Below are 20,986 nucleotides of genomic sequence, written 5' to 3' on the forward strand. Positions count from 1 at the left end.
AGCTGACAACAGAACAGCCTTGGCCACAGCCAAGCCATGCCTCTCAGAAGTCAAGAGAAAGGTTTATATCGCCTCTCTCCCATGTCTGAACATAGAAACAGCAATACAGTCTTGAGGAAGGGGGTTCAGGAAAGTTCCTCCTTTCTTGGAGGACTGATCTGACAGTGTTCCAGCTATGCATACATTCCCATTTCAACAGATTTAGGCTCTTACCTTTACTATCCATTTTATCTGCTAGCTATCATCTTGTCGGGGGCAGGGGTGGAGGGAGAAAGGGGAATATATCAACCTTAGGACCTATTTTTTCCAGTGGCTAGGAGCCAGCTTTAATACCTTCTTCAGAACATCTCCAAAACTCAGAGTACTGTCTGGCTAAGCAGACTCATGAGCAGAGTCCCTGAAAAGGCTCAAGATACAGAGGCTGCAAAGAGCACAGGAACAAGCCACAGAATTCTGTGCTCTAGTTACAGCTTTGGAGACCCAGAACTCCAGTATGATAATCAACACGTCTGGTAGCACAGAGTGAGCTTGGCCCTGAACAGAAGAGCAGGAGAAGCAAATGGGGTAATCTATGCCTAAGAAGTTGATTACTAGAGCTGTCACTAAGTGGATGACTAAACAGGGAAGCTGTTGTCTACAGTGGGATAATTTTTGTGAAACCAGTTTTGTCACTGTCACAGCTTGGAGGTCCAACTACTTTTGGGATACTAATTTCTTTCAGGCCTGCATATTACTATGAAGGTGTGAAGTTTGGGACCTCCAAAGAGGCTGTGATCTCTGCTGCTGTTAGCCATGTTCAGTGCCACTTGCAGGGACGCTCTAGAAGCTGACAGGGTATCTAGAAGCTCCAAATATCAGAAATTCCTCAGCTAAATGTATGGCAGAAAGCAATTCTACCCACTTATGAATGCAATTCTAGGTAAAGAGTTGAACTGAAGGGATTGATTCCCTGTTGAATTGAAGGAATACAGATCATTACAGATCATTAAACACTTAATTCCCATTCCCAGAATACAAACTGTTACTAGAGAAGTTATTGGCTAGAAATACATCAGTTGTTCGGGTTTCCTGAGACCCTGCTAAGCACAAGGATGGTGGTAAGCAGAAACCTGTCACAGCCTTAGCAGAGCGACAGCTTCATTGAAAGGCAAAGGAGATCAATAGTCTGCAGATTTTTTTAAGAGAACAATCAGGATGCAAGAACACTGTTAAACCTTTCAGAGTTGCTTGCAGAGACTGGCTAAGGACAATTTCAGTAGATAGAAGTAAGCTTTCAAAGTAAGCAATTACTGTAAGGCTTGAGCTCTGGCTACCTGCTGTCAATTACTATTAGTTTATTTCAGAGATTTATATAAAAACCTATAGCTACATTTTTAAACTGTCAAAAGATGCTGCTTCCCTCCTCTCCAAAACTATTGCTTTTAAAGGAAAAAATCTGCAGATTTTATATGCAATTCAAACCAGATATAATTAGCATTTAAATCTATCATCCACCTTAAGCCATCCACCTTATTTATACTACAACTGCATCAGTTCAGAAAGTTGTTTAATCTTTTTTGTACCAAATTCAAAATCCACAGGTACATGAAACTTCATTCAATTCTGGTAAGTGAACAATAACTGTAAGTCATGCAGACTATATTCTGAAATTCCACTTAGATTAACCAAAGTGTGTGTGTGCGTGGGGGGGGGGGGAACTAAACCACCTGCCCCCACCCCGCCAAATCAGCAAACCCAAAGTCTTGCTAAAGGCAATGTAATTTCATTTAGAAATCAAAGATCACCAAAGCTCTTCCAAGAGAAGCCTGAAATACATCCAGACCCATCTACATGCAGTTCTAGATACAAAAAGTTTCACTGGTCATCTTTGTTCATACAGCTAGAGAATCTTCAAGACAACATTAGCTGAAGCAGACTAAAGAAAAAGCTGCTTCAACAGAAGGCAGCCTATGCTGTTAAGGATTCACATATCCTACACATGTGCATCTAAATGAACTAATCTGCAAATCTGAAGGCAATTGTGGATGGCACTTTATATGGTGAATTTGAAGCACCTGGGATAAGGAGAGTGTTCCAGACTAAACTCTATACAAACATGTACTTTTTGTTCACATCATTGCAAGATTATTTTCGGCATTGCCAATAGCGCAGTTTGTCAGCTAAGATGCATGAACAAGTTTGAGATATAAGGATAGCCACCCTGTGCCTTGACATAAGCAACCCATATTAAACTTTATCCATATACTCAAAAATAGCAGCACCACATTCGAGGATAACAAACATGACATACTTGGACTAACAAAGTGTCATATAAGATGACAATAAAAGTAGTTATTCAAGCATCCATCTACTTTCACAAACAAGGCCCACAAGTTATAAGCTATATGCTTTGTATAATCATATATCCCACCATATCCTAAACTCCATTAAAATCTAGAACAGGCAGTCAGTGTAAGAATGTAACTTACAGGGAAAATTGTTTTACAATTTTAAAACATAATGCACAGTAAAACTGAAATATTACAACCGTGTTGAGGCCCTTCGATTGCCAACAGAATGTCAAAAGTTACTACTTCCCTACAAGAATTGTATTTAACCCAAAAACTAGTAAAGTGTTCATTTTTCCTTAAAATTAGCAGAATACAGTCTGACATTGAGACAATGTTTTTCTCCAAAAATTCCAGTTCTCTAAATTGAAGGCTACTATGTACCTGCCTGCTATCAAGGAACCACTCTATAAAAAGCAGGACTGTTTTTGCAGGTAGCAAAAGATCTAATATGTAACCTGCTACATATCAGACAAGTTCAAAGTAATCAGAAAAATGGATACCTATGTTGAGAGCTGTTTCCTGCTTGTCCCCTGTCAGAACCCATATCTTAATTTCTGCCTTTATTAGTGTTGCTATTGTTTCTGGAACACCTGCTTGCAGGCGGTCTTCAATGGCTGTAGCTCCAAGAAGCAGTAAGTCCTGGGAAAAAAAAAATTTTTTTTGAGGGATTGTTTTCTTTAGATAAACCTCTGCTTGGAACAAACTCAAAAAGGGAATTAAAGACAACACATTGTGCCTCACTGCTAACACAGCATTTGGACAAGCGATATACAATACAGTAGATTTTTGGTGTGGCTATTCCACTTCCTGTGCGTAAAATTCACATTTCAAGAGTTACAGAATGGAACCAAGTGTTTCTGATCAGAAAGATGGCAGTGTTTCAAGAGCAATTAATTGAAGTTATACAGCTCCAGAGCTAGCCTATGGATGAACATATATATTAGAGCATTCGCTAATCACCATAGCAACATGATGAGTGGTCACAGTTTATGTATTTCTTAAGCTCACAAAACAAGTCACCTGGCATCACATCATTTAAACTAATTTCCATCCCATAAAATGTATACACAGACTGGATACAATCACTCAAAGCAGAAATTATTGCAACTATTTATGGATGTAATCACAACATCTATGTAATAGAAGTGGTATGAACATTAATCAACCCAAGTATCTCTAGTCTACATACAGATGTCTGCCAGAAAAGAATAAGAATGTCTCATACAACAATTTAATATTACAGAGTTAGACATATTCTTATGCAATTCTAGAGCAATTGATTGAAGAGATTTGGCCATGTTACAGGAAAGAAAAATCAGGCAGACAAAAATACCTAAAAAATAAGCCTCCTCCAAAGACACAATCTAGTCAGCCAATTCTAACTTGAGAATTATTTTAATGATTCCTTAGGCAATGAAGGATGTTCAGTTGCAGAGAAATTGATACAACTTGAGTTCAGTTATATGCAACATTTAAGGCATTGTACAGAAAAAGTAAGTTTCTATTCTCTGTAAGGACAATAATTACTCAAAACAAATGTGAAAACTGAAGGAGAGGTTGTAATTAACACCAGCCTACACAGCTTTACAAATAACAGACCTTGACAAAACCTAACTTTTGTTATGAGATGCTTCACTGGTAAAGGTAATAGAACAGACTTCTGTAATTCATTTGCTTTAGCACCCTATCATCTCCTGATAAAAAGGAGTCCCATCAATGCTAACAGAATTTGTAGGTAACAGAAAAGTATACATTGCAATCCAAACTCCAAACGACTGTCCCTGCATCTGGGGGTGGTGGAATCCATTTTTCAAGGTGATATTAAAATGGGAAAGTTGGTAGGAAGCTGAGAGCCAAAAATGATTGAAGGACTGAGAAAACAGCTTAAATTGAGAGAATTAGCCCATACTGAGCTGATCATTTTTCACCTCAGTGTAAACAAAGGGGTATGAAAGCACAGTGCAGAAATAAGAAACTAAGCAAAACTCCAGAATCGAAGATTAGACAACCACGTGACTACTGAGTGACCAGCACTTTCACAACGAGCACAAAATGAGACTTTAGACATCAGTTTGAAAAGCAAGACCTGATCTTTAGCTATTGCTTAAAGATTGTTTGGAGTGTTTGGGCTCCCCTGTGAAAGCTAGCTCCCATCCTAGTCTCAGCCTCCTCCTCTCTCCTGTCCCGACTAATTTAAACAGCCAACCAACAGTGCTCCAGAAGGTTAATATTAATTAACAAAAGCAATTAAAGTTCAAAGAATGTTTAAAAGAAACCACTAAACAAAATCACAGTGAAGTAAGAGGAGGGAGCAGAAAGAGCAAAAATGAGTGCATGTCAGAAGTAAAACTGACAGCATTTCAGAGAGCAATAAAGACCAAAGAGTATCACAGAAATATCAGCCCAAGGTGCTGAAATTTCAGCATCACATTTCAGTGTGGGATTACAATTTCAAACTGGCGTTTTCTTTGATAGCTACTGTTCCCTTGCAAAATTACAGTTCAATTTGCAGGAAAAGAGCAGCTTTTAATATTATTTCAGCCTATGTGACTACAGGCCTCAGTGAGCACATTATTCCTTTTAATAGAGAAATGACAGATTGGGTTTTTTAAAGGATGTTTTAGACACTGTAGATATAATCATTTTCTCTTCATACATTAGCCCCATGGGAACATGGTACAATGCACTGATGATGTAGGTTATCTTCTATCAAGTTACATCAAGCTTATTCAAGACAGCAAGATAGAAAGAATCAAGAAATAGAGATGGTAAGCAGTAATGACAGTTTTAAAGTTTATCTCAAGGACTTCAAAACTAAACACCTGAGAAGTCTATGGACTGAACATGCTCCTGAGTAGAAATGCCCTTCCCCCTCTCTCCGCCTGATAAAATTAATACTTTGTTGTACTGTATACTGCCTGAATTCTATGGAAAAACACGTGTAAAGGAATCAGCATCTGCCCCTTGGAAACATGTGTCTTACCTTTTCAATGATCTCATAGCATTCCTCCAGCTTCTGTGTTCTATCTTTCAAAATTGTACTGGCTTCATTGTAGACATTCAGCCACTCTCTGTAAGTATTTTCTGACAGGTCTGCATAAGCAATGCACAAAGTCCTCAGACCTACAAAACAGAATATAGCCATTATACACAGTAAAATTACACTGAGTTTCAGCACATCTTTAAAGCCCTAATGAACGCTAAGTTCTTAGTCTTCTCACTGCAGAGAACAGAAGCTTTTAATGCACAAATAATGCTAAACTCTGGATTCTGGGTAATCTCCCTGTAGCTTTTAAAAGCATTTGGGTTTTCATACATTCAAAGCAAGAGTGACTCATTTAGGTCACTAATGCTGGTGCAAATCAAGAGAGAGTCTAATCATCACAAACCTCCCCCTCATTTTTATTGCAATCAAACCATATTGGAGCAACAAGAGTGTCAACTTTAACCTTTTCCATTGAAGTTTAAAAGCAAGTTTGGCCTTTTTTTTTTTTTTAATCAAGTTAAACAAACTGGCTACACATTATGATCAGAGACATTTATCACTGAGCCAAATACACTACTAAGCCCAGTATTTCCTTTTTGAAAGACTTTTCTCCTTCAGTGTGTGCACATAACTCACATTAATAATGGGGGTTACACATGCACAAAAGAATAGAGACTAGGTCCCATGAAGTACAAAGAACATTTTATTAGACCAGTGACAAAAATTAACATACATAAGTAATGATTTTTCTTCTGGAAGGAGTCAACCAGAAAAAAGTGTGCGCACCATAAAAAAAAATAAAGATTTAATTATTATAAATGTGGGAGTTTGCAACACTCGCCCCCCCTTTTTTTTTTTTTAGGCTGAATAAAACAGTTTCAGGTTTAGGAAGAAAATAACCATGAAGGCTCATGTTTTTACTATAATGCCAACGTTTCAAGCTATGTGGAAGAGGCAACAAAGCCAAGTAGCCTCTGTAAATGTAGATGTTACATCAGTCATAAAAGTCTTAATTAAGGGACCCTTTCTGATAAATCTTTGAAGTCTGGATGTCTCATGTTTCTCAGCATGTTCAAGTTATCACTCTGCTTCATACAGCCAGAACCTTTGAGTCATCTGATTTTTACACTGGTAAAAATACTAGCAGCTCCAATGAAACTGAAGTGTTTGGGGAGACAGAACTCAGGCTCCTTCCCTCCAGCAGCCATATACAGAGCTCCATCCTGCTTCTTCCAAATTCCATTTCCCTACTGAAATTCAAAGCAGCAGGAGTAGGCCATGTATTTCCTCAGGCCTAAGTTTATCCTAGAGTTGCTAACTGGCTGATCACCCACCACTTCTAAAATAGTCTTCATAGCCATCTTATTTGGCACCGCAAAGCTTCAACAATGCCAAAAATACTGCAAGTAATTTGATAATTCAACTCTTACCACATGCTGTTTCTCTTACCTTCCGTGGCGAAGTATTCAAGATGGCACAGTGTTTGTTCCATATACTGGGAATCTTTTGAAAGCCTCTCAAAAATTACATTATCCTATTAAAACCAAATTCATTACAACAGAGTAAGTGTACATGTGAAGTTTTCATTTGTGTATCTACAAGCTAAAGTGAGGTAATCTGAGTGGACTGGCTAATTTCATAACCCAAAACTAAATTTATAAGTAATGCATTTGGTTTTAGGCACACACATTTGAGTACATCTTCTGGGTTGTGCACAATGGCAGAGATACTCCCACTTTAAATATTGGGGAACAGAAGCACTCTTCCCTCCTCCCAATTTTCCATAAAGGAGTCCAATTATCGAACAGTAAGGGATGCTCCTTTTTAATTACTAAACTGAATATATTCATTTTCAGAGAATAAAAGCGTCTGATCTTATTCAGTATTCGTAGTTCCATACAGAAGGGCTGCTTCTTGCAGTCCTTTCTACGTAACGCTCCCATTGATGTCAAGAAGCAGAAGGAAGAAATATTAAACAGGTTCTACCACAGAACTGTCTTGGAAATAAGCTTCCTCCTGCCAACAACTGTTTATTTATCACTAAATCAAAGTGCATTTGAAATACATAACAGCATGGATAACAGCAGTAATGAAAATGCAGCAGCAGCAGCTATACCTCTAGAGTCCCTGGATTTTCTTCTGTGGCTACCAGCACAAGTTGCTACATATATGAAAAATAAGAAACCCTACTTTTGCTTGAATACGTGCTATTAAGCAAACTGAGTACACAGGCCTACCTCTATCACTGAATAGTTTATAATCACTGAATAGATTTATAATGAAAGTGGCAGGATGGGAGGCGATTGTCAGAACATGCAAGAGTTCATGTAGAATAGGCCATTTATTTAAGAGTTTAGATGAGTGTCAGTTGTAGCAGAACAAACGACAACACAGACAATGGACCTAATTCACTTCCACTGCACCAGCATGAAGTTGGCACATCTTTACCAAATCAGTGGAGTTAAACTGAAGCAACAGAGCAGTGCAACCAGGCCTATCTGTGAGGACCAAGTCAAGTAAACCAGATCCCTACAGAAGTCAGAAACAGTTTCCCCTGTTGCAAAAAGCAATCTCCATAATTTTCCAGTGAAACTAGAACCACTCTGACTGTGGCCAGTGCTAGTTTTACAGCCTTTGTATTTTTGTAAGTTATTGCTCTTGTCAGCAAAGACAGAAGCACAACATGGTGCAAGTCATGATGACAAATAACAGCAGGTGCAGAGATATGAGAGCCAAACGGAGAGCCAAACGCTTGAGAACAGATTTTAGCATTACAGGTCCAGACAAGAGCATTTAGTCTAGCTTCTGAACTGCTGCTGCCCAGCTGGGTGAAATCCCACCCTTGTTGAAGTAAAGGGTACTATGCACATTAGTTTCAGGATTTCAATTGGGTGGTAAAAAGCCAGGCAGTCCTTCCGCCTGCAAAAAGAGTCAAAGGAGGAATTACGGATCTTCTAAATCCTTTGGCCCTAAACAGAAAGCCAACAGGTATTATGTATGAGACATGAAATGCCAGCATCTTAAAGCCATGGCTGTTGAAACAATAACTGGTATTGTTAGTTCTCCATTAAAGCAGCTTAATTACTTACAGCCCCTTTGCAGTAGAGACGTAGCTGTCCTGCTGGAGTTCGAACAATTACTGACATTCTCTTTCTGTTGCTGTAGAAAGAAATATTTAGTTTTCTCATTAGTTGTATTGATCAAGAGTAAGTCCTGTTCCAGCCAGTGAATTTTCTGATGTGCTCAGCACATCTGAGGTCAGGTGAGATGGAACAGTAGTAACTTGAGACCCAGCAATCCTAGACAAAGAAATATTAAATTGCCCATTTCCCGCTTCAGCTCTATGGGTCCTATGGTTATGCAAGAAGTCAACCCAGTCTGATTCTGCTCAAGTTCACAGACAGGGTTCATATAGACTTGCACGCAAATATGTATAAAAATTTGGATAAAGACAAGACTGCTCAAACATCCCTTTGAAAGGAAAGAAGGGGAGTCTTGTTTACTCTCAACTTTTCCTTATATGAAGGAAATTGTTGTGGGAACTCTCAGGCTAGAACTGGGAGTATTATAGCTGAATGTGTATTAGCTGAAGGCTTAGTAGACTGAAATAGCCACCTACGGACACAGCGGTAATTATTTGACTAACTTGAAGGAATTGAGAACATGCAGAAATATGTCATAAAGACGAGTCATGGATTGCTGGGTATATAGTCTTGAGAAGGAGAAGCCTAGTACTAGGAGGCCTAAGCAAAACTCCCATGAAGAGATGCCACTGTAAACACCAAGTGAAGAGGTGTTTTGAAGAGGCTACTATTTATTTAAACTCTGAAGAAAAAAAATAAAATAAAATCTCCTGCTCTAGGATAAACTGTGGCACAAGCCAACACAGGTTATTTGAACACTAAAGGAAAGGACCACAAATCCAGGCTACATTTTGTCAGATGCACTTTGAGTGCTTCCCCCAACATGATCTTAATAGGTTCTTTCTTCTCATACCAGCTACATAAACAGACAACTCTCCCCTTCCTGCTAGAAGTCTGACAGCTGAAAGACTGTCAGGCTTTCCTAGCGTGCAGTTATCTTTAGACTTCATTTGCCTTATGATACAAGAACATGGATGCAAAGACCACCCACCTAAATGGCAGTGATTGTTTATTCACACAATTTTAACTCTGCCCTTTTTGTATATATGATACAGAGCAGCTCTCAGCTTCCCTACAGGTTCTTTACATTGGTCTATTCAGACATATAGTTGGGATGACATAGAGCAACAGAGAGTCAGACCCCTCTGAGCAGAGCTGTGTATCAAGACAAAGTCAAGTTTGGGATGCATTTAGCTTGTATTATTTTTTAATATACAGGACACAATACACAGGTATTTATCAGTGGAAGACAGCTAAGGGTATTTTAAAAAACAGATTAATTTTGGCATTTTGCTTTGCAACCTCTCCTTTAAGAGAGCTACAGAAAGAGAAATGTAGCTTGTAAGAGGCAACCAAATCAACTCCACCAAAAGAGTCCAGAAGGGTCTGAGGTTTTATATCCAAAAGAGAAGCTGTCTGTAAGCGTAATTCCTTTCCTCAGTGAAAGGAAGAGTCAGAAGCAGATAGAAAAATGGGAGCAAAAGTATCCTCCTTCCTCATTCCCTACTTGCAAATACATACAGACAAGTCAGAGTGTAGATCAGAAGTTGCTCTGGGAGATCTAATCCTTTTTCAGGGCTCAAGAACCATTCATAAGAAATAAGCTCTTAGCATGTCTGATCAGACAAAATGCAATCTTTCCTGCTGTACTTTATGAAGCAAGTCTAGAAGGATGACAATTAACTATGCCCAGAATTTCTAGAGCAAGCTAGTGACCCTGGGAAACTTCCCTGTGCTTTTGAAATCTAATTATAGGAGGTTCCTCACTGGCCAAGTGGGAAGGTTGCTACAAGTGGGAAGAACTAAGAGAGCGTTTTGAAGAGTGCTGCATGCAGGCTACAGATCTTCCTGGCTGTGGAGGGCAGCAGCCACTCCAAAGGATTTTTCTAGCACCCTTTCAGGAAGTTTCAGAAGCTGCATAAATAGCCACATGTCAGAATAAAAAGGGGAAAAGAAATCCAGAGGAATCTTCAAAACAAGGCAGAAGAAAAACTATTTACTCAAACCTTCCCTCTCTCTAGTTTTACTTAGCATACGCCTTTAGCAGAACGAGCCAGCTGCAAAAGGGCAAAGAGCAAAAATTCAAGTCTTTAAGCCATAGCTACAGTAGAAAAACAAAACCAAGAAAAACTAGAGTAGAAAGCCTGCTGACTCACACCATCCAAGCTGACAAAACCATATTCACTGAGAAAGAACCACTACGATTGCCAGAGATCTAGGGGCCCAATCTGCTTCATGAAGCTTCTCGCTACCCAAGTGGTGCCCGTCCTAACTAGCCTAACTAATTTTGAGTATAATAGAAGGCTGGGGTGCTTCTTACAACAGGGCACCAAAAAACCCTCCACTGGGAGATCCCACCTACCCAAATAACAGTAAGTTATAAGAGCGCTATAAAAACCACAGACTCCAAGCATGGTCTTGAAGTAGTCAGGTGACACTTTCTCTACTGGTGCATCAGAAAATAAGTGAAGCACAGAATGACACTTCCAGGGCAGCAACTTCATGGCAAACCTACAGAGCTGCAGTGACAGGGAAGATCTCCATGCTCATACTATAACCACCAACTGACACCAATTTGTAATAGGTTCTGTATTAACCTTACTTTGGGACCATGGGGATGGAGAGGCAGGACAAAACTAAAGTTCAGCTTTTCTACTGCATCAGTTGAATCTTTTTATTCTTAACATGTATTAACTGAAATAATTCTATTATCCTGCATTGAGTATACCAGAGAGAACTTACCTGGAAAACTCTAGTACATTAAGAATTTCAAAGGTTTCTTCTTTGCCCAGCTATGAAAGAAAACATGTACTATTTTAAGTATATATCGTATGATATTCTTATATGTGTAAACATGCAAGTTGGTTAAAGCATCATTATTTCCAAATCCCAGCATAAATAGTAAAAATGTGGCAATAGCTCCCTCTCCTGGTAAAAGTGATATAGAGCCCTATTTAATAGGATTCCTCCACTCCTGTTTGAATGTCTAAGATTGTGGCATCTTCTATTTATTTACTCTTTTATAGACCTGCAGTCACCATTTCAAGAAAATTAACTTTTACTCTAGAAGGATAAGCATGCTCTGAACATTAAGATGCTTGCTTACTTTTTAAAGGCTATCAATCTCTTCTAGAAATGTATTATAGACTGTGGGCTTCATTCTAAGATAAACAGGCCATCCAGATTTGGCATTATAATAGCCACTTTTCCTGAACTACCTTAATATTCCTTTTATTTTAATTTGCAAGTATAAAATCTTTTTTTGCAATGAAAGTGGTTAAATAGAGTAATTCCTGCTATCGCTAGCAACTCCTTGTCCACTTGCAAGTTTAAGCCAAGCACAACCTGTGGCAGGGTTGAGCATGGGCAATCTGAGGAAGGAAAAGGATTTAAAAATCCCTAATCCTTTCCATTCTTGCTGTACAACAGATGCTAGGAGCAGTGAAAGTTACTGGAGTCTCAGAAGTGCTGTGGCATCTGTAGCACATGGTCTAAGGGTGGGCTCTATTGAAGTCTCACTGAAGTAGCAGTACACAGTTGTCTGAGGCACAGACGAATTCAGCAATATCCCTGAGACCAAAAGCCATCTTCAGTTGAGGCATTCAAGTACTCATTTCCTACAAGCAGTGGTAGAAGAGACAGGAACCTCTGGGAATGACATCTTTCACCGCTGCCTACAGATTGATCATGCATCCCACTTAGGGATGTAAGACTAGGTAAGGTCAATCTTTCTGCAGAGAAGGTGAGACAACCCTGCAGAGGTCTGGATGACATTCCTCATCCTAAGCTGCACTTAAACTAAAGCAGCAGCCTTTTGAGAAGTCCTAAAAAGTTTGTGATGAGTCCTGAAAAATGTAGATATTTTAAGTGCTTAGCTTGGGAGTTACCAGACTGGTTATTTTTGAAGATTTGTAAATGAACGCACCTGAGAGGAAGGACAAAAATAATGCATGCATTATTATTAACAAGCACACGATCATGAATTCCAGAAAAGCTTTTTTTATCTCAGCTGCAACCATGTAAGACTGCAAATTAAGTCAGAGTGTGACCCCATGAGTTTGAGACTGCCTGTAAATGTCAACCTTCATTTAACTACACCCTTTCACACATGTACAGAGCTTGCTAAGTAGATACATCTCATACAGAGGATTTTACTGAGGGGGGAGGAAAAAGAAAAAAGAAAAAACCCCACCGTTCAGTTGCAAGAATTCAAACATTTAGAACCATAACTGCTAAACACAGAGTCATAGAAGACCTCCTCCCAGACCAATGCGTATCCTTCCAAGGAAAGCATGCTCATCCAGGCTTCCCAGACAAATTCTTATGGTCCATTCCACAGAGAAGAAGGACAGAGGAGGAGTTTGTATCTAAAATAGACTGAGTCAGCTCTTCCCAATCTGCAAAAGCCTTCTGCATGTAGTCTCCTAAAGGCCCTATAATGGGGAACTCAGGAGAACCATACAGAACACACTTATGCTCTGCATAAGGTCGGCAGCCAATGTGCCATGTACATCTACTACTTACCGCATCAATAATAACCGAATGTGGAGTCCTTCCTGTGAAGACATAACCAAGCCTTTTTGCTCCTTTCACTAATGCCCCTTCATCTGCCAATACAAGAAAAAGTTGAATTTAATCTGGTACACAGAAGAAAAGACAGGCGAAGCCTGTACCTATGTAGGCCACACGGCCAAAGCATAGAAGCCCGCTTCCCCATGTAATTGAACTTCCAAATCTGTAGCGGTTAATGGAATGCTAAAGTAGCTCACTTCCACAAGAACATTTACACTTTCACTCCTGTAAAAGCCATATAAGATCAACTATACACACTTTGGACCTAATCTTTATAAAACATCTTGTAACTACTGAAGCATTAAACTATTGCTGCTGAAGAGCCATACTTCTCTCTTCTTTGTAAAAGAAGATGAAAGAAAACCAATTCTGAAAGTGCTCAAGAACAAAGCTATGTTACTCTACATTCCTGCGACATACACTTAATCCAGTTTCTGCTGTAACAACACTAAGTTCTTGTCAAAGAAATTCAGCATGGTCTACTGGAAACTGAACTGGGTACTATCATTAAAAGCTCAAATAACTGAGCTGAAACCAGAGACAGCACCTCTAGTAGCTAACTATACAGCCTGCTTAAGGAGCAAGTAGCAGCAAGCCCAAGCACCAGACAAGCTAATTTGGTGCCCAGTTCCAGCAACCCCTGTTTCTCTGCATCAGCACTGTGACCAGAGTTGTCACACGTGCTCTTCATCCCACTCCTCAGCACTCCATTAGGACATAAATAGGAAGTGATGCCGCTTCGTCACTAAATACATCACTGCAACAGTTCTAGAAACATCCTCGTTAGTGGAGGTAATTTTATGGGGAGCAGGGCCCTACTGTTTTGCATTTTGGCCCCTGCCTACCCCTTTTCAGTGCCTCTGTGGTGCTTCATAGCAGTGTCCTGTATCAACACTTTGTAGCTTCATAAAGCAATGTGGCCACTAGATCAAGAGAAGACAAAAAAGCACAAAGAATTTGCACTCGTACCAAGTAGAGCCAATAAGAGTATATGCAGAGACAAACCAGTACTTCCATAGATCAGCTCTATGGAGGGGAGACAAGGCACAGAAAGCCTTAATTTTGCTTGTCACCCCTGCAGAAAGAGGCCAGAGTAAAAGACCTTATGAGAGAAGGGATCACAAGTCCAGCTTAGCTCTACATAAACATCAGGCCTGTCAGCAGTTTTCTAGGAAACATTCAAAAGCAATGTGCACCAACAACAGAAGATGTCAGATCTACTGCTAGCAATTAAATCAGAGGATGTTTTGCTTTTAAAATTAAAAATCTCTCCAGAAGTCTTTTTTTCCCCCATCTACTTCTGTTCCCTTCCTCCTTCCCTCCTTAAAAAGAAAGAAACAACCAACCTGGAGAGAAGGCCTGGTAGATTATTTTATTTGCTTGTCTCTCAGGAACAACAGTATGACACACTGCCAGAAGGGTGAGGAACTCCTGTATGTGAGCAGCTGTGGGCTAGACAGGACATCAAGCAAGTCAGTTTTAGTATTACATGCAACCCAAGAGGCAGCTGTTGCCCAGGTCTGGAGAGAGCTCTCAGGTGCTGCAGAATTCCCTACCTCTAGTAATCCTCTCACTTTGCCCCAGAACATCAGTACAGCAGAGTTCAGGGTCAGCATTAATGAACTAGAATGCTAAAGCTAAAAACTTCATTTAAGTGATGAAGACCTGGGAAGCCAAAATCCCTTCCCCCCCCCCCCCCCCCGAACACAAAAGTATTCGTTTTGTAGTGCCCCAAGCTTCATATAGGCAAAGATGATTGTTATAAGGTAATGACTGAGCAACAGAAAATACTGTTTTGGTAGCTTCTATAACAGCTTTCAATAGATGGAAAATAACCACACCAGAATTAAACTCATTGCAATTGCACCCCGAGCAAAGAATTTCCAAAGCAGACAGCAGCAGAAAAACCAATAGAAGGCAACATCATCTGCTCTTACAAGAATACATCACCCAACCAAGCAGAAGTTTGGTCAATGCTCCTTACATGTTCAGCATCATGAGACCACACAACATAAAACATGGTCCATACAGAGTGCATAGTCACCAGCCATCCCACAGTGCTTAAAGAGACGCCAAGTCTACAACCCAGCAAAGACTTCCTGGCACTTAGTCACAGGGCTCTGATCAATAAATTCTGGCAGTTGTAGCTGTGGTGACATGAGAGAGGTGCCCATCCCATTCTTCCCTCCTCTCCACCACGCCTCCCAGCCCCCTACACACACTTTTGCCCAAGGTCTTAGGAATGGTACCCACTGCCCAGCTCACACACAACTTGGCATACTAACTTCATTCACAGTTCAGACAAATTTAACACATTTGGCTGTAACAGCTAAAGTGAACATGTTCCCCTTCATCAGCTGCTATATCCATAACCACCACAGTCAGTGTCATCAAAATCTTAAGTCACAGCAGCTGTTTGCACAGTGACTGAAAGTCAGATATGAACTTAGCAGTGTTAAATTTGCAGAAAGCCCTTTAAGCCATTCGTTGTAGATGAACTTGCAAACTTTCATAGTTTTGACCTAAGTAAATACCACTCAGTTTCCAGACTTTTCATTATTATAGGATATTTTATACACACTCTGTCTTAACAGAGCCACTACAAAGTCAGGAGCATTGCAAGATTATATACGTACACCATGAGATCTGGCCAAAATCATGTTATCTTAGTATTAAAAACCAAGATTGGATGGAGAAAATACCAACCTTATAAAATAAGGTTGGATACTCATCTGCAAGATTCTAGTAGAAAAGGATCCAAGTTTGGGGGGTTTTTTTGAATAAAAAGACGTTTCTACACAGTTTATTTTCTCAGTGTACACTAGAACTTGTTTCACAACAGAGAACAGGCTAAAACACCCAAATGAACCAATTTCAGGTGAAAGCTACATGCCACCAAAAATCCTCTAATGTGAGAATTTTTTATTCCAGATATTTTCCTACAAACATATACAGTACTAATATGCAATTAAAGTGTTTTATAAAACAACTACTAAGACATTAAAGACTCTTGCATTTCCTCACTTAGAGGCACACTTAAAATGCAACTTCCCACAGGCTAGCAGCATTCACAATTGGTTCTCAGACCTCCTTAGTACTTCTCCCCTCACCCCAAGCTATGTTACAAAAATAAAAGCAAAGCTTATGTTTTATCTCAGGTTCTATTTTAGGGACAAGACAAAGAACAGGGAAAAAAGGATTGTTTGTTTTTGGGGGGATTAATTGTTTTTGTTTTTAACTATGATGTGCATAGCCTACCTATTTCTACAATAGAAAAACACACTGGCAATAGAAAGGTTTAATTAGTAGAAAGTAAACTACTATGAAAGCCATGAAACAGTATCAGCCAGCACATGGCATGTTAACATTAATTAAAACATGTAGTAAGCATACCAGAAAACAAAAAAGTGCAATAGACTCAAAGACTGTAGATTCAATGCCTACATTGTTGTTTTACTTCATGGACTTCCTTTATGCTATGCATATTTTTCAAAGTATAACTTGTTTCACACATGACATTTATCTTTGCATACTGGAACTTAAACTGCATGGTTACACCCCCCATCAACTTTTGACATGCTGGAGTGCAGAGGCTATTTTCAAGAAAATGAACAGATGATATATGATCAAAAGAAGTGTGAGAAATGTTAAGTCAACAGCAACTTTTTGGTTAAAAGGTTACATTCTGCTGCCATGATATTTCCCGTGAAAGCAATGAAAGTTATACCTCTCTCTTCACAAAACGCACAGCCTGCCAGGTTCTCATTTCAGCATCCATTGCTGCAGACCTTTGATGGCCTTATAAGTATATCACCTAGCCTCTTATACACTTCCTTAGAGTATGCATTCTATCAACTGGAAATAACCCATCTCTGGTAACATTATAGATTTTAATTCTTCCTATGTATATATATTTCTGCTTTCAAGCCAATAACATTATTTGTTGCTGTCTTGATATTTTCACAGCTTACGACGGATTACATGGCAACCTTCCAATTCTATAACAACAGATCACCGGACAGAGAAGCCCAGCTTATCATGTCAGCTCCTCCACACAGCTGTCATTTGTCTCCTTACTATATTCTTCCAACACTGACACAATATTTATTGCACTGACAAGAATCAGGACAGCGTTCAAAATTCTACTTCAGAGCTGGGAACAGGATCTTCATGCTTATTAATGGCATCTGTGGTCATACACCCTTGCTTCACTCCAAGTTTAACCCCTTCCTTATGTTTGAAGTCCCACAGGTTAACTGATTCTGCTTTATTACTTATTTTCTTCTATTAAAGCAGATCTCAGCCATTTTGCTACTAAATTTCTTACTGGTCTCTGTGAGACATTCCTTGCCTGATCATTTCTTAAGCTCATTTCTATTTCTTCCCACCACCTTTATTTTTTTTCTCTGTTTATCTGCAGCAGGAAGAGAGGCTGCATATTTTAGTTATTTGGTTATCTGTCCACAGGTAGCTCTCCTTCTAAGTTCATCCTTCCCCCTTTTTCATCCCCAGATGCCAAAAGCTCTGTGTCTTCAAAGCTTTTGCTTCTTTTTGGCACAGGTCTGTCCCCTTTTCCAAAGCTTTATCAAAATCCAAACACCTGGTATATCATCACCTATGCCAGCAACACAATCTACTTGCTAAACTTATCTTGCACATCAGCCTCACAAGCTAAAAAACTACAAACACATTGCAACATACTGTCTCAAGAGTTCTGGGAACAGTCCCCAAATTGTTGTCTACAAAGTATTATCCATAATGACTGTAGAGCTGCCTTATCTAGAAGGCACAACACTATCACTTATCAAGCGGGGTACAGACCACTAGTCAGGAAGCTGTATTCATCCCTTTGTATAGTCTCTTCTCCCCTATTTAGGGAGGGGGAAAAAACCCACCAAGTTAGAATTCCACCTCTTCCGGGAGCAAGCTGCACTCTGCAGAGCTGTGCACCTGCACATTTGCCATGTATGTCCTTATCTGGGCCCATGCCTCACTCTGAAGATAGGAACTGCAGTACTCTACCCAACAACCTCATAATGTGACAAGGAAGTTGCATTTAAATGTTAAGCTCTTCCTGCATCCTCCATTCCATCATATCAATATCAGATCCGTACCTCCATTCATAATACTGATGAACTGGATTGACTGGCCATTTCCAGGCCATTTGCTCAGAAATTTATAGGATGTCCAACAAACTTGCCACTTTGCATATAAAATGGCACATCCTGCCAAGGACTGCTAGTAAAATAGCTGTCCATTTTATTACCAGAGGGGATTATGACTCACCATCTTAAAAATATTTTAAATGAATGTAACAGTAGGAAGTTCACATCACATATCTGCAGAACACAATATGAGGGATCCATCCATGCTGGGCACCTCTAAAACAGTGAATTGGTGAGACTGGAGGGGATCAAGATCTTTCAAGCACAAACACAAAGAATACACATCAATATCAATGGAGTTAAATGCAAGTTTATCTTGTCCAACAATATTGACATATGATCTACAATTTAAGATGCTGCCTTTTGCTGGAGTAAAAGAAAAATACCAAAGTCCGAAGCACAAGGGCAAAAGCAGAAGAGGAAAGTATTTCTCAGTCTACAATTTAATTGTTTTTGAGCTGGGGAGTGACAGTTTGACAGTTTTCAGGGAACAGTTACTTTCCAAACTGGAACCTCACAAAGGTTCCTACAGCCCAAATGAACTTTGCCTCTACTGTATTTTAAATTCCAGTTTATCTCAATAATCAGTGAAGTGTTTTTTTGTTGTTGTTCTGGTTTCTTAAGGAAATAAGAATCATCTGACCATAGTGGTCAATTCAAAGTCTGATGGAATAAAAACCTCAGCTCCCACACACTTCAAAAAATAAGCAGACATTTTGGAAAGATCTAAATGAATGCTTCCACTGAGGGAAAGGCTCACCACGAGCAGAATGGTTATCCATTCCATCTGGCCAGCTGCTAAACCATCATCACACATACTCACTGAATCAATCTGTGCATACACAGCTATGCCATGTGGCTGCTTCTTGCCCAAGTGGTAACTGGGGCCATAGAATGGAGGTCAGGTGGAAACTGGAGTTAGTAGAGGAAGTAAGGAGAGAATCTAAATAGGTAAGACAGAGGGCTAGGATGAAATCCAGGCTTCTTAGTTCTTCTGCTCCTTGATCTTCTTCCCCCTATTCATATCATCACATGCATAGCCAGTTGTTTTTTTTTTTTTTAAAGCCAGCATTTCATAACTGAGTTTCTTCATGGTGCACGTGCAACTTGAAAGTGCCAAGATAAAGACCATTTAGCATGTTCAGCAAACATTCTTCTAAGTCTTCAGAAATAGCTGACCTTTTCTCATTCTAATAATAATCGTTTAAGGCATTTTCCCCTACGGAAACAAGCTTGCTTTATTTCTACGGCTCAACTGCCAGATTCATCCAGTGGAAGCAGCTACAAAGAAACAAGGATAGTCAGACAAACCTGGGCACTGTCTTCCATATTAAACCCCCAGAGAAGTCATGAGAAATCTCCACACATTTTAAAGACAAATTATTTTTCCTTGGAATGCTTTATAGAAAGCAATAATTCTTTGACCATAAGTCAAGACTGGACTTGGCCATCAGTCAATCTTTACAATCGGTGGCCCAGAAGAGCTACAAAACTCAGAGGTGATATGGGATGCTAAAAATCATTTTAGCAGATGGAAGATAGTCCCATGAGGAGAAGCACAGCTTTTTGTTTTGTTTTGTTTTTTTCCCCTCAATCTGAAAAAGTTACTTGGCACTGAGACAGCTTTAAAGTAATACTTGTGACTGGACTGAAAAATTCTTCAAGACCAGAGGCCATACTTGTAAGCAGCTTACATTTACGTAGTGTCTGAAAGTTATCCCATTGACAGCTCCAGCTCAGTTTATTGCCCAGCTACGCACAGCAGCATCTGAACGCACAAGGCAGCTTGTGCTACCAGACTTCAGTTTCATCACCTCATTTTCCTAAATGAATGGGGATTGTAAGACACCTGCAAATGGCATCTGCAGATACCAGCTAGTGATGAAAACTATGACACTAAAGAGATTCTGTAATCCATCCAATCTTCTGTAATCCAAATTATGAAGTGCAGACCTACTTCACCAAACTGCAAACTGTTACATGTAGTCCTGTCATTCTGCATGTCTTGTGCCAAATCATCACTTGTCACTGGGTTACATTCATCTGTCCAAGACAGTCAGGCTCCAGAAGATGTCTTTGGCCTATGCAAGGCACACCTGAAGTCTCATCAGCCAGGATTTTCCCCACTGCTTATCTGAGGACTCAGTTCACACAGTAGGGCTAACCTCTGAAAGGTCACTGTGCAGTGACAGTGGTATTTATCTGCTGAGAGCCAAAGGAAGCTCAGGTACATATGGGTTCAGCCTGTAAAAAGGAAATTTCTGCTTGAGCTATATTTAGAATAAGTGATCCCTAACCTAGGGAAGCTACCTAAATCCTCTATTTGTCTGCTACAATAGCACATTCTCTATCCATCTCCCAAGGCAGAAGCACTACACAGAGAGGATCAGACAATAAAAGATACCCCAACATTAAAGAGTCATCCGAAGGGTAGAACAGAAACTCCATTTCACACCCCATCCAATACTGTCTTTTCTGCAGAGTCTATTAAAATGCCCTAAACAACTTTTTTTGCATAGATCTCTAAAGCAACAGCCAGTCAGAGCTCAAGTGGACTTTACTTGCAGCCTGCACTTAAAGCAGTAGCCTCTAATTCAGGATGAGTACCTGAGTCAGCAACCCTCATACACCATAACTGTAGCTATACCTAAACAAACAGAAATACTACGGAATGGGAGGCAACCCAGATCTTGGCAGCAAGTGATCTGCAATGGGAACTCTTTCTGATGCGAATGATTAGAAGAACTACACAGAAAACTATTATTTCCTGCTAGGAGGGCCATCCTTCTG

The 20,986-nt window shown here is 39.7% G+C and overlaps 1 protein-coding gene across 1 annotated transcript in view; it reads right to left on the bottom strand.

Annotated features, from left to right (window-relative positions):
* ATP8A2 (ATPase phospholipid transporting 8A2) overlaps positions 1–20,986 on the bottom strand; it is a 330,956-nt gene that overhangs the window by 245,001 nt on the left and 64,969 nt on the right. Inside the window, 7 exon segments of the mRNA XM_013962146.2 lie at positions 2,831–2,969; positions 5,314–5,453; positions 6,766–6,850; positions 8,406–8,475; positions 11,202–11,251; positions 12,984–13,066; positions 14,378–14,483. Of these exon segments, the coding sequence (XP_013817600.2) occupies positions 2,831–2,969; positions 5,314–5,453; positions 6,766–6,850; positions 8,406–8,475; positions 11,202–11,251; positions 12,984–13,066; positions 14,378–14,483 (673 nt within the window).

The sequence above is a fragment of the Apteryx mantelli genome, chromosome 1, assembly GCF_036417845.1.
Source record: "Apteryx mantelli isolate bAptMan1 chromosome 1, bAptMan1.hap1, whole genome shotgun sequence".
Classification (NCBI taxonomy): domain Eukaryota; kingdom Metazoa; phylum Chordata; class Aves; order Apterygiformes; family Apterygidae; genus Apteryx; species Apteryx mantelli.